This window comes from Pleuronectes platessa, chromosome 13, assembly GCF_947347685.1.
Source record: "Pleuronectes platessa chromosome 13, fPlePla1.1, whole genome shotgun sequence".
Classification (NCBI taxonomy): Eukaryota; Metazoa; Chordata; class Actinopteri; order Pleuronectiformes; family Pleuronectidae; genus Pleuronectes; species Pleuronectes platessa.
This window is the reverse complement of record NC_070638.1, coordinates 1211329-1225061: the sequence shown is the minus strand read 5'-3', so window position 1 is coordinate 1225061 and position 13733 is coordinate 1211329. Positions and strand designations below refer to the sequence as shown.

The following is a 13733-nucleotide window of genomic DNA, read 5'->3' as shown; positions in this document are numbered from 1 at the left end:
CTGGTGATCACACTTGACCTTTGACCTTCACCACCACTGGGCTGATCATGTCCCTGGATGTTTCCTCCCTTCACTTCACCAGCAGCTCTTCTCTGCCGTGGGGCTCGTTAGAGGTGATTCACCGTCTTCATCAGCGGTGAATGGACGTCACCGGCCTCGTTATGAGATTCTGCTTTCAATTTATTTTCTAAAGACCGACGCCTCAGACAAGGAGGTTGTTTTTAGATTGAGTCATAATGAGTGTGATTTATTTGTCTGTTCTGAACCTCTGGTTGAACTCAGAGTGTTTGTTCGACCTGTGGTGAAGCAGGTTCCACGTTTTGTTTCTCAAGATGAAGACGTGATCTTCAGTAACCGAGCCACAGCAAATAAAGAGCTGCTGCTGGACTCGGTGCTCAGAACCTGAACCTGGAGAATCAGTCTGATCACCTGCTTATTCAAAGTTTATTCATATTGAACAGATCACGTTTCCAAATCGCACAAAATTCAACACTGAACTTTACTGGACCCCGAAAACGCTCACCAGTCATTTAACAAGAAGCAGATTAACACCACGAGTTTACGACTTTAGTTTTTTAGGATTATGGCTTTATTCTTGTAAAGTTACGACTTTATTCTTGTAAATACTGATGTTTTTCTCCGATTTATTTCCCTTGTAATTTGCCCAAATACTTTTTTCCTGGTTCCATTACGGTGTGGAAATATTTTGACCTTTACAAATCAAGACTTGATCGCATCGGAGCTAAAATAAAATCGACTAATCTCCTCGTGGATTTGAAGAATCGTCTCTTTCTCTGTGGTGTCCTCACTCTCCATCTGTCCTCTCTTCAATGTGTCCTCCTCTTCCCTCCTCTCTTCAATGTGTCCTCCTCTTCTGTCCTCTCTATCTGTCCTCTCCTCAATGTGTCCTCCTCTTCTGTCCTCTCTATCTGTCCTCTCCTCAATGTGTCCTCCTCTTCCCTCCTCTCTTCAATGTGTCCTCCTCTTCCCTCCTCTCTTCAATGTGTCCTCCTCTTCCCTCCTCTCTTCAATGTGTCCTCCTCTTCCCTCCTCTCTTCAATGTGTCCTCCTCTTCCGTCCTCTCTTCAATGTGTCCTCCTCTTCCCTCCTCTCTTCAATGTGTCCTCCTCTTCCGTCCTCTCTTCAATGTGTCCTCCTCTTCCGTCCTCTCTTCAATGTGTCCTCCTCTTCCCTCCTCTCTTCAATGTGTCCTCCTCTTCCGTCCTCTCTTCAATGTGTCCTCCTCCTCCCTCCTCTCTTCACTGTGTCCTCCTCTTCCTTCCTCTCTTCAATGTGTCCTCCTCTTCCTTCCTCTCTTCAATGTGTCCTCCTCTTCCTTCCTCTCTTCAATGTGTCCTCCTCCTCCCTCCTCTCTTCACTGTGTCCTCCTCTTCCTTCCTCTCTTCAATGTATCCTCCTCTTCCTTCCTCTCTTCAATGTGTCCTCCTCTTCCTTCCTCTCTTCAATGTGTCCTCCTCTTCCTTCCTCTCTTCAATGTGTCCTCTTCTTCCGTCCTCTCCTAAATGTGTCCTCCTCTTCCGTCCTCTCTTCAATGTGTCCTCCTCTTCCCTCCTCTCTTCAATGTGTCCTCCTCTTCCCTCCTCTCTTCAATGTGTCCTCCTCTTCCCTCCTCTCTTCAATGTGTCCTCCTCTTCCCTCCTCTCTTCAATGTGTCCTCCTCCTCCCTCCTCTCTTCAATGTGTCCTCCTCTTCCCTCCTCTCTTCAATGTGTCCTCCTCTTCCCTCCTCTCTTCAATGTGTCCTCCTCTTCCCTCCTCTCTTCAATGTGTCCTCCTCCTCCCTCCTCTCTTCAATGTGTCCTCCTCTTCCTTCCTCTCTTCAATGTGTCCTCCTCTTCCCTCCTCTCTTCAATGTGTCCTCCTCTTCCCTCCTCTCTTCAATGTGTCCTCCTCTTCCTTCCTCTCTTCAATGTGTCCTCCTCTTCCCTCCTCTCTTCAATGTGTCCTCCTCTTCCTTCCTCTCTTCAATGTGTCCTCCTCTTCCCTCCTCTCTTCAATGTGTCCTCCTCCTCCCTCCTCTCTTCAATGTGTCCTCCTCTTCCGTCCTCTCTTCAATGTGTCCTCCTCTTCCTTCCTCTCTTAAATGTGTCCTCCTCCTCCCTCCTCTCTTCAATGTGTCCTCCTCTTCCCTCCTCTCTTCAATGTGTCCTCCTCTTCCCTCCTCTCTTCAATGTGTCCTCCTCTTCCTTCCTCTCTTCAATGTGTCCTCCTCTTCCGTCCTCTCTTCAATGTGTCCTCCTCTTCCTTCCTCTCTTCAATGTGTCCTCCTCTTCCCTCCTCTCTTCAATGTTTCCTCCTCTTCCTTCCTCTCTTCAATGTGTCCTCCTCTTCCCTCCTCTCTTCAATGTGTCCTCCTCTTCCCTCCTCTCTTCAATGTGTCCTCCTCTTCCCTCCTCTCTTCAATGTGTCCTCCTCTTCCCTCCTCTCTTCAATGTTTCCTCCTCTTCCTTCCTCTCTTCAATGTGTCCTCCTCTTCCCTCCTCTCTTCAATGTGTCCTCCTCTTCCCTCCTCTCTTCAATGTGTCCTCCTCTTCCCTCCTCTCTTCAATGTGTCCTCCTCTTCCCTCCTCTCTTCAATGTGTCCTCCTCTTCCTTCCTCTCTTCAATGTGTCCTCCTCTTCCCTCCTCTCTTCAATGTGTCCTCCTCTTCCTTCCTCTCTTCAATGTGTCCTCCTCTTCCCTCCTCTCTTCAATGTGTCCTCCTCTTCCGTCCTCTCTTCAATGTGTCCTCCTCTTCCGTCCTCTCTTCAATGTGTCCTCCTCTTCCTTCCTCTCTTCAATGTGTCCTCCTCTTCCCTCCTCTCTTCAATGTGTCCTCCTCTTCCTTCCTCTCTTCAATGTGTCCTCCTCTTCCCTCCTCTCTTCAATGTGTCCTCCTCTTCCGTCCTCTCTTCAATGTGTCCTCCTCTTCCCTCCTCTCTTCAATGTGTCCTCCTCTTCCCTCCTCTCTTCAATGTGTCCTCCTCTTCCGTCCTCTCTTCAATGTGTCCTCCTCTTCCGTCCTCTCTGGTGTCCAGCACGGCCAGCAGCTCTACCGTCACATCTACCTGGGCTGCAAAGAAGAGGACAACGTGCAGAAGAACTTTGAGCTGCTCTTCACCAGCCTGGCCATCCTGACCATCGAGCTGGCCAACGAGGAGGTGGTCATCGACCTCATCCGCCTCGCCATCGCTCTGCAGGTGAGAGCGACTCAGTCTGTGCTCGTTTATCGATGAGAAGCTTTTAGAGTTTTCAGTGCTGTTGTTAGAATCATTAAAACATCAACGAACTCAAAACCCAAGCTTTGTGCGTCTCACCTGGAGCTTTCAGTCGTTGAGACATGATCCTCCTCGGCTGAGGTGTGTCCAACCCACTGCTGTTTGATGTGGGTCTTATTTCCACCTGAGCTTCCAAGTGTTGGACACACAAAACAAACACACTCACACATGAAGATACTTGTGTAGCTTGTTTATCGGCACTGGGATCTTCTTCAACCCTTTGGAGTTTTACAAGATCCAGAAGGCGACAGATGTTGTCATGTGAACACACACACACACACACACACACACACACACACACTCACCACAGTACACACACACACATCATTCCACTGGCATCACAATATCTTCTTAATCCGTGCGCAGGGTTTCCAGGGCTGCAGGGAGATCTCCTCTGGACCCTCTGGGGGGGGGGGGGTGATGGGGGGGGGCTCTCCGTCATTTGATTGTGTTTTCACACTTTCAGTACAAAGGTCGTTGCCAGGGTAACGACCCCCGGGTGACGCAACGAGCTTGTCGGGCTGAATATGATGCATGTGTGTAGTGTGTGTAGTGTGTGTCTGTGGTGGATTGTTAATCAGAATCATGTTCAGGCTCTTTTATGGTCTTTCACTTTTCATCGGTTAGTTTGCTTCTAACTGGTTTAACTGGTTGTGGTCTCTGGTCTCTCTGTTTTCATCAGTCAGTTTGCTTCTAACTGGTTTAACTGGTTGTGGTCTCTGGTCTCTCTGCAGGACATGGTTCTGGCCAACGAGGAGAACATGCCCATGTCCATCCGCTGCGGCGTCATGGCGCTGGTGGCGGCGTATCTCAACTTCCTGAGTCAGATGATCGCCAACCCGCCGTTCTGCCAGCACGTCAGCAAGGTGGGACGTCCGCTGGAGCCCCTCGCCAGAGCATCTCCGCTGGAGAAACTGTCCATGAAGCTCATGTCTGAAAACGTCTCTGGAGACAGGGACGTCCACATGTGGAAGTTTTGACTCGTGGATACTTCAATACTTCATTAACAGTTATTAATGAGTAACTTAGAGATTAGCGCCATAAAGTTGTATTAACACGCTGCTGATACACACATCTGGTTTCTGGCTGTTGAAGCTTGTTCTGTGGTTGTTGTCGTTCTTTGTGTTGCTGCTGTTTCAAACTGACGTGACTCATTGTGTCTGTGGTTTTGTGTCTGTTGTTTTGTGTCTGTGGTTTTGTGTCCAGGTTGTCGAGTTGAGGAACATGGACGCTCCCTACCTGCTCCCAGAGCACGTCTTCAGAGACAAGTGTGTGTGAGTAAACTTTACTACATGAGACCATCACAATAATGAAAGGTTGATCATGGTTTGTTTCTTACTCGTTTATAGTTAAAACCATCAGAGAGGTTAGATACTTTATATTCTCCTCTCATATATAAAAGCTGTTTGTTATTCTGTTGTTTCTTCCGATGTCTCAGGAAACTTTGTTTCTTCAACTTCCTCCTGACGTTCTCGAGTTGTGTTACAGTTCTCGTGTTCCCCTGTGAAACACGAGCTCCTCTGATGGAGGTTCTGCCTGAGAGGAGACTTCTAGAGACTGAGTTCTAAAAATTGACTGTTTCAGAGTCTGTTAAACAACTTTCCAAAATAAAAGCTCAGTAATTCAGCTCAATATGAAGCCTCTGAAGGAAAATCTTTAGTTCTGTGAAAAAGTTCCCTGGACTCAAAGTTCTGGATACAACTGGTCTCAGTGATTTACTGGTTCAGAGATTCTGGACCAGTCCCAACATGAATCTGATCTCCTCACAAAGTGTGAAGAGGAAGTGAATCTCCTGTTTCCGTCCCTCTCCTCCTCAGACTCCCTGAATCTCTGGACAAGGACGACAGGCTGTTGTACTTCCAGGTGTCGGACATGGCCGAGTGTCTGGCAGGACCAGGATACAACGCTGAGCGGCTGTCCGTCCCCTACGTCCCCCAGGTCACAGGTAGGACCGACCACATGACCAGGCTCCTCCTGGATGGAGCTCCAGAACTCTAATCCAGGTTCCACCATCACGTTCTAGTTTTGAGTTTAACAAAGATCTGAAGAAATACCCGGAAAACAACTTGTCCTCTTTTCTTAAAACAATTTCTCACCAGAATGTGAAAATATTTCATGCAAGTTTAATTGATTAGAACTTGTCACTCATTGGCTCATTTTCTCTCAAACACTTTTATGAATTTATTACAATATTTGAACGATTCACATCTGAAGCTTTAGTTTCATGTTGTAATTTAGGGACTAAAGAATGTGTCTGACATACGTACGTCCTGTGTGGGAGGAGTCTGCCTGTACTTGACTCTGACTCGCAATACACCACAGTACTAAAGTACTCAGTACTACAGTACTCCACAGTACTACACTAGATCAACTGCAGCAAATGAACGTCCTCCTGGTTCAAACATACTATTGTCGGCGGTGAAGACTGCAGCTGCTTCTTCTTCTTCTTCTTCTTCTTCTTCTTCCTCTTCGTCTTCCTCCTCTTCTTCCTCTTCCTCTTCCTCTTCCTCTTCTGCTCTATCTCTGTCTCTACTTCCTGTGATTGGTCCAAAAGTCCAAACTCTCCAGCAAAGTGTTTTCCCTCTGGAGCAGAACCAGGTTCAGTTTGATCCAGACCCAGAACTCCTCTTCTGCTCTGAGGAACCGTTCACACCTGATGTTCAGTGTCAAAGTGCAGCCAGAAGAAAACCCTGGACCTTGTGTTTGAATGTTTCTGTAAATGTTCTGAATCTAACTGGAACAAGCAGAGTAAAGAATATCTGCACCATTTTTATACATCTTCTTAAATATAATAAGCATTTCAGAGTTTAAATTAAAGTCAGATTAACGGATTAAACGCGGACGCTCTTGTTCTTTTTTATTTCTTCTCAAACTGTCGACTCCTCAGTGAGATTCAGCCAAAAGGCTTCGAAGGATTAACAGCTTACAGAGTTCAGTGAACAGGAAATGAACTTTAGAAAAACCTATTGTGTGATCGGCTGTGTTACACTGAAGCTTTTCCCCTTCAACTTGGACCTCTTCCTGATTTCATGGACCAAAAATAGTTTCTTATCGACAAACAGTTAATCCTCAAGATTCAGTTTCATTATTCAAAAAATCTCTCTTTGAGACACTTCAGAGATATTTGATTCCCTGTGAGGAAACTGTCTGTTCTCTGACTTCTTCTGTTTGTGCTTCTGCTTCCTCCCTCGGCCTCTGACTCAGTTCTCTACACAGTAGGAAAAATCCTCAGCAGGTGCAAGCAGACGTCCAGAGGTAAACGTGTAGAGCAGAACCTCAGGGACCAGCTGTGGTCGGGTTCAGATCCAAAACTGTTCTGTTTCCTCTCATTGGCACCAGGAGCTAGAACCTTTATTTTGACGAGGATGAAACATGTAGTTTATTCTCATTCTGCATTCCTTTAATAACTGAATATAACATTTTGTTGTTTTCCACAAGCCCTTTGAGACCAGTAAAGAGTCCTGGTGTGTAGACAGGTGTGGGAGACCAGGATGTGGATCAGTCCTGTGGGATTTGACCCTTAGAGACAAACTAGATTCTTCAGCTTCAGATGAATTGTTGTAGATTTGTAGTTTTTCTTGTAGTTTCCAGTTGTGTTTAGATTGTGTAGCTGCAGACATGATTTATTACAAACAAGCGGTTTAAACCTTTTTGCTGATTATTATTTTGCTTTCGTTTCTTTTGGACATTTTCTGGTGAGTACATGAAACTCTGTAGATGATGTTTATTGTAGTAGTTTGTGTTTGTTGTCATGCAAAGTGTTGACGTAAACATTTTATTGTATATATCTATAAATGTCTGGGCAGGCTGTTTACACTGGAACCAGTTTAAACCTGAATGGAGCTAAAATTCATAAAACAGTCTCCACATTTAAAATCACTAGAGCTGAGTCTCTGAGAGGACTGTCCTCTGGTGGGGGACACGACCATCAGAACCAGTCAGGACCATAGAACTCCTGTCGTCTGGTCCCAGCTTGACCTGCGCTGTTCGGGGGGGGGGGCTCCTCGTCTCATCAGTGTTCTGAAGATAAGAGAAGCTTCTGGTTCAGTGTTCAGATGATGGAGTGAGTCAGATGTAAGAGCTGTGTCTGGGTCTCTGACCTTCTCCACAGATCTGTTTGCTCATTAAGGCCTGGAGGAGTCTGGCAGCTGAGTCACACCTGGTGGCTGTGACTCATGCAAACAACAGTTAGGAGGTGTTTCTGGTTCTGTTTGTGTGTTCTCTCTGCTTCCACCCCCCCGCTGCTCCTCCTTCAGCCGCTTAGACTGAAACTTATCGTAGAAAAACAGAAACGTTTTCTTCTCAGTTTACAGAAACCAACACGATGAGGAGACAGAATCCCAGCAGCTGTTTGTTGTGGAGCAAGAGACGTTAGATAAAGACGGAGGACATTATGTCTCCTAAAGGGATTGTTGATCGCCCCCCTGGTGGCAGAAACTGTCCTGTTAGTTTTCAGCTCTGATGCTGCAAACGGACGAAGGAAGACGGGATTGTTTCTGTGAGTCTGGGGTTGAACTGTCTCTGTGTCCCTGTGTCTCTCTGCAGATGAAGACCGTCTCTCCAGGAGGAAGAGCATTGTGGACACCATCTCCCTCCAAGTGGACATCATGTCCCACAGCCTTCCAGACAAGGTCAGTGTAGTTTTACTGTGGAGGAACGTCCTGCTCTATCAAACTCACACAAACTCACAGAGGATGTGCAGATAAGTCCAGACGTGTTCCTGACGTGTTCTTGACGTGTTCCCCAGAAACACAGTGACGTGCACACAAGGCTTTAAAACCCCAGTCTGGATGAGATGCTGTCATGTGATCATGTGTCTGTCTTCTCGTCTCTCTACAGTCTCAGCTGGCCGAGGAGATCACGTTCGAGACTCTGAAGAAGGCCATCGGTGAGAACACAGAGCAGTTTGTTTTTCTAAAGATGTCCAGCCTCTCCTCAAGAGACACAAAGACACGCGTGATGTCCCGAGTCAAGAATACGATAGAAACGTCTCTCACGGCTCATATGTTATGTCCTGGGTTCCAGGAGGATCTGTGATTGGACGCTGAATGAGTGTTTTACAGGAGATTTAGATGTAAAAATACAAAGATGTTGATTTTATAACATGAGAGAAATGAAGCTAAAGGTCACATAGCGACAGAAAGAAGGAGGAAACCTTCTGACACATGCTCTTCTGTGTTCAGACACCACCGGGGTGGAGGAGCAGGAGCGGGAGAAGAGACGTCAGGTGATAGAGAAGTTCCAGAAAGCTCCGTTTGAGGAGATCGCCGCTCACTGCGAGTCCAAGGTAAAGAAAGTCCTCGGCATCGAACTGCTTCCTCCTTTAGTGTCGTGAAGCTCCGCCCACTCTGCTTGGTTTGTGTCCTCAGGCGAACATGTTGCACGACCGGCTGGCGCAGATCTTCGAACTCACGATTCGGTGAGTTCCTCGTCTGGTTTGAAGAATCTGGATAAAACACTTTAAACTCATTTCTCTTTGTTGTTGTTTATCTGAACTTTGATGTCAATTTGTCTTCAATCTGTGTTTTTATTCATATTACTTTTAAAGGGTTGAACTAAGTAACAGAATCTAAACTTTACACGGTTCAGGGAACAATAACTGACCTGCTCGATTTGACGTGATCATAAAGAGTTATGATTCTGAATCTCTCCACTTGTATAGCTCAGTTAAATTTCACTTTGATGTAATCTTCATCATGTAAAACCCGATTTGTCCCTCCTCCTCCTCCTCCTCCTCCTCCTCCTCCTCCTCCTCCTCAGACCTCCTCCCAGTCCGTCCGGAGTGGTTTCCATCTCAGCGGGACACACCGAGCACCAGTCCGTCCCCGTGTACGAGATGAAGTTTCCAGACCTGTGTGTGTACTGAACATCAGCGACACACACAGACACACACACACACACGCAACTCCACACGACAGCTGAAACGCACAATGCTGAATTAGAAATGCTGAAAACGCAACGACACAATCTGTCCTGCAGCTTCCTGCTCCGACCAGCAGGGGTCAGGAAAACCAACTGCAGCTAAACGACCATTTTGGACTTTGAGGTAAAGAAACGTGAAACTTCTTCTTCCTCCAAACCTGAATGTTCTGGTGGAGCCACAGGGCATCGAACCTGAATCCACTTCTGAATCCGGTGGGTTTATGAAATGCTCTTGAGCACGACCCCCCCCCCCCCCCCCCCTGCTCCACACGATTTGCTGCACTTTGTTTCCTGAAGCTGAAAAACGACTTAATTCAACATCAGCAGCTTTGAGATTCCAGTGACTCTGATGTTTCTGAGTCCTTCACCCTCTCACGTGTAGATATGCTCCAGCTTCACATTCAGCTCCTGTACCAACAGTTTCAGTCTCAAGTGAAGCTGGTTCTCGCTGTAAAGCTTCTTCTTAATAATAATAATAATAATAATATCTGCTCTCGTGTCCGTCGGCCACTAACGAGTAGAAATGCAAAACGTGTGCTTTGTCCTTCCCAGTGAAGCGTCCTGGTTTTAGTTCTGCTGCTGGTTCGACCTGTTCGCTCAGTCTTTGCTTTTTAAATGTGAATAAGCAGAACTGAGTTCAACAAGCAGCTCAGTGTCCCGTGTGGACATGAGGTGAACTTTGATTCATCGCTCAGCAGAGAGAATCACGAACAAAGAGCCGGCGACACTCGTCTCCTCAGCCGACGTGCTTCTCTGAGGAGACAGAGAGGATTCTGGGAATCTTCTGATTTCTTATTCTTGTGAAGTAGCTCGTGTGACATATTTTAAATCTTAGTTTTCGTCAGCGAGTATCGTCAACTGTCTCGAACCTTGAGTTAGAATCTTCTCTTATTTAACAGATTTGATCAAATAGACTCGTGGGTGAGAACAAGATTTTAATAACAAACCACTTCATCGTCTTCCAGCTCCCATTTGTATTTAATTCATATCATGAAGAAACTTCAGCCTCATGTTTCTGCGTATTAACACTTTGTGATATCAAACAACCTGAGACAGGAAACTGTTCAGCTCCTGAATTCACTTCAAACTCTCGTCCTTCACACTTTGTGTTGTTTTAAATCTACGATTCAACCAGCGACTTTAAATCCTCTTTTCTCTTTAGACAGTTTTTAAAAACACCAAACTCAAAGATTCATCTGAGTTTCATTCCACAATAAAAGCAGCAGCTGGAGCCTGGTACTATTTACTGTATATATATATATATAGAGAGAGAGAGAGAGCGAGAACTCTGATACGATACATTCTGTAGGATTTAATCATCGGTGCTGTTCCAACATCTACCACAAGGCCGTGCTTTCCTCCTGAAGGAGACGTTGTTGGAGTGAGACCTTTCATATCTGGAGCTGCAGCTGTGAGGTGGAACAGATGGTATCAGTGTTTCCTCTGATCTGAGCTCAGTGCTGGAGGCCGAGACCTGCTGCAGGAGCAGGCTGAAGGTCACTCAGAGCAGGCTGGAGGTCGGTCAGAGCAGGCTGAAGGTCGCTCAGAGCAGGTTGAAGGTCGATCAGAGCAGGCTGAAGGTCGCTCAGAGCAGGCTGAAGGTCGATCAGAGCAGGCTGAAGGTCGATCAGAGCAGGCTGAAGGTCGATCAGAGCAGGCTGAAGGTCGGTCAGAGCAGGCTGAAGGTCGGTCAGAGCAGGCTGAAGGTCGGTCAGAGCAGGCTGAAGGTCGGTCAGAGCAGGCTGAAGGTCGATCAGAGCAGGCTGAAGGTCGGTCAGAGCAGGCTGAAGGTCGGTCAGAGCAGGCTGAAGGTCGGTCAGAGCAGGCTGAAGGTCGGTCAGAGCAGGCTGAAGGTCGGTCAGAGCAGGCTGAAGGTCGATCAGACGAGGTTGAAGGTCGGTCAGAGCAGGCTGAAGGTCGCTCAGAGCAGGCTGAAGGTCGGTCAGAGCAGGCTGAAGGTCGGTCAGAGCAGGCTGAAGGTCGGTCAGAGCAGGCTGAAGGTCGGTCAGAGCAGGCTGAAGGTCGGTCAGAGCAGGCTGAAGGTCGCTCAGAGCAGGCTGAAGGTCAGTCAGAGCAGGCTGAAGGTCGGTCAGAGCTTCCTCTGGTTCAGAGACGACTCGTTCGTCCTCGACACAAAGACGTGAGCAGTTGTTTGGATCCTGAGTGAGTTGATGAAAGACGGAGAGAAGAATGAATGAAAGAAGAGATGGAGAGACGTGATGGAGCTTTGAGGACGTGAACGTTTCAGGTGGTTTTGTATGTTTTATAGTTGTTGAGCGCAGGTTGTGTTAGAAGTCAGAAAACTCTTCTGGTCCAGCAGCGTGAAGCCTCGTGTGAAGTCTCAGAATCAAAGCTGCACCTGAAACTGATTTGAATCTTGAGATCAGGGCGTCGACCTCTGATCAGGAGATGGGATTATATATATTTTTAAAGATTCATTGAAGAACAAATTATTTCATTGACTTGATCCAAAATCTGATTTCTCTTCAAAAAGATGCAATTGAGCCAGAACAGAGAAAAACATAATTTTGTATTAAATTGAATTTGTTTGAAGAACAATTTGATTCCACAGCTGAACAGCAGATGATTGGTTTGTTGGGATGAGGCAGGAACATGTGACCACTTCCTATGAACGGGTCATTAAAGCTGCTTATCAGATATTTTTCTACATTTTATGCATCACGTGTTGTTAAATAGTTGCCGGGTAGAGATTTAGAAATCAGGAGATAGATTCTAAAAACAGATTCTGAATTCTCGTTCATTTAGTTTCTGGATGTTTATCATGAGATCGACGGTTCAGGGTTTCAACGTTGTGACAAATATAACTTGATTTTTTTAATTGTAGAATGCATGTGATTAAAGTATGATTGAAATAAAGTATGGATTATATGTCAGATGATGTCAGTTATTAATGCAGAATAAAATATGATCTTTGTTTTTGTTTCCATGAGAAGTTGCAGCTGTGGTTCAGACAGAAACGCTTCATCAGCTTTAATACAGACGCCTCCCACGTTTCAGTTTAAACACCAGCATCAACTCGACCTGTAATTCCACTGATGATCTCTGATCATCTGATCTGAGGCCAGATTATGGTCAGCCTGATTCACACAGTTCATCATAATCTCTGATTCTGGAAATCACAGGAAGAGAAATGAAAACCAGAATTTCAGAGATTTAAAGTGTTTTTAAAGTTTTCTTTCATGAATCCGGTGCATCAGCAAATAACTGATTTCTTCAAAACTTGATTGTAACTGTAGTAACACGGAGAATAATAATAAATATACAACATATTTTTCATGCAACGAGTGAAAAAATCAATAGTTAAACTGCAGGACGGTGAAAACTGAGAAGTTCTGGAGTTGAGGTTTTGCTCTGAGATCGTTGATGGATCTGAATCCCGAGCTGAGACTTCCTCTGAAGCTCCGTGACCCACGAGAGCAAAGACCTGAGATGAAGAAATCTATGAAGATTATATTTAATAGCTTTTGTATGTGTAACCGTTAAATACATCGAACAGTTGCTTCTCTTATACACAATAGAACATGACTTGTGTTTTGCACTTTTATCTTCATGGACCTGCTGCTGCACGGATTTGTGTTTGGTACAAAAGGACAATTCAAGATGTTTCTCTTGTGAAATGTTGTTTTCAAGAAGAATCGTGTGCAGCTGAAAAAACAATCTCTTGACCAATAAACGAGTCTGTGTCGCCTCTTGAAGATGAAGATGAAGATGAGATCAAACAGCTGCCGGACGCTGAGTGTTGGAAACTGAACATGATGAACTTTGTGTTTCTTGTTGCTGCAACAGTTTGTGTGTTTGTTCCAGTTCTAAAGGTGAAGTTGTCTCGTCTGTGTTCTGCCTTCACAGCGACCACCTGCTCAACGCTCGGCTTCCACCACTAGGTGGCGCTGAGGCTCGGCTCCAGCTGCAGGTTCAAGACAACATTCAACTTTAAAAGCAGAAATTGAAAGGAAAAATTATCACGATTTTTCACTTTAAAACACACACTATAGAAGGTGTTGAATGATTAATAAAGTAAATGTATTCTGCTAATCTGATTAAACAAAAGTTTCCAGACCTAACTTGATTTTTAAATAATCAAGTTAGAGAATTAAAAGTTAGTTGAATCCGACTTGAACCTCGACGGCAGCCGAGCTTCAGCATCTTCATCTCTGTTCAACTAAATAAAATCAAATGTTTCTATCAAACACGATGATCTGCAAAGTTTTTATTTCTGAACAGAACTGAGATGTGAAGGTTTATTTTTACTCTTGTTCATCTCTCTTCATCCATCCCTCCGTCCATCCCCCTCTTTATCCATGGTCCTCTCTCTCTCCTACTCCAGAGCTGCAGGATCTAGATCTGATTCTACTTTTGTTCTTCCTCACATCACGACTTGAGTTGAGAAAAACATTGATGTTAATATTGAAGATGAATAAGATTTAAAATGAGAAGCGATTTCCTTTGAATCAAAGACACAGGAGATGATCTTTTTCGTTTCTTTATATTTTTAATAAATTTACTCAAGAACAGT

At 45.4% G+C, this 13733-nt stretch overlaps 1 protein-coding gene across 4 annotated transcripts in view; it reads left to right on the top strand.

Annotated features, from left to right (window-relative positions):
* The window catches only part of efr3a (EFR3 homolog A (S. cerevisiae)), a 59246-nt gene extending 47153 nt beyond the window's left edge, over nucleotides 1-12093 (top strand). The window contains exons 16-25 of one of the 4 annotated variants that reach the window (XR_008341608.1): nucleotides 3038-3199; nucleotides 4012-4143; nucleotides 4484-4551; nucleotides 5095-5222; nucleotides 7823-7908; nucleotides 8117-8165; nucleotides 8461-8564; nucleotides 8647-8696; nucleotides 9038-10695; nucleotides 11032-12093. Coding sequence is in view for 1 of the 4 variants with exons in the window: in XM_053437482.1 (XP_053293457.1) it covers nucleotides 3038-3199; nucleotides 4012-4143; nucleotides 4484-4551; nucleotides 5095-5222; nucleotides 7823-7908; nucleotides 8117-8165; nucleotides 8461-8564; nucleotides 8647-8696; nucleotides 9038-9143 (885 nt within the window). In the remaining 3 variants the exon portion in view is untranslated. Of the gene's footprint in view, nucleotides 1-3037; nucleotides 3200-4011; nucleotides 4144-4483; nucleotides 4552-5094; nucleotides 5223-7822; nucleotides 7909-8116; nucleotides 8166-8460; nucleotides 8565-8646; nucleotides 8697-9037 lie in introns of all 4 variants that reach the window. The other 3 variants (XR_008341607.1, XR_008341606.1, XM_053437482.1) reach the window with 3 other exon arrangements.
* The last annotated feature ends 1640 nt before the right edge of the window (nucleotides 12094-13733 follow it).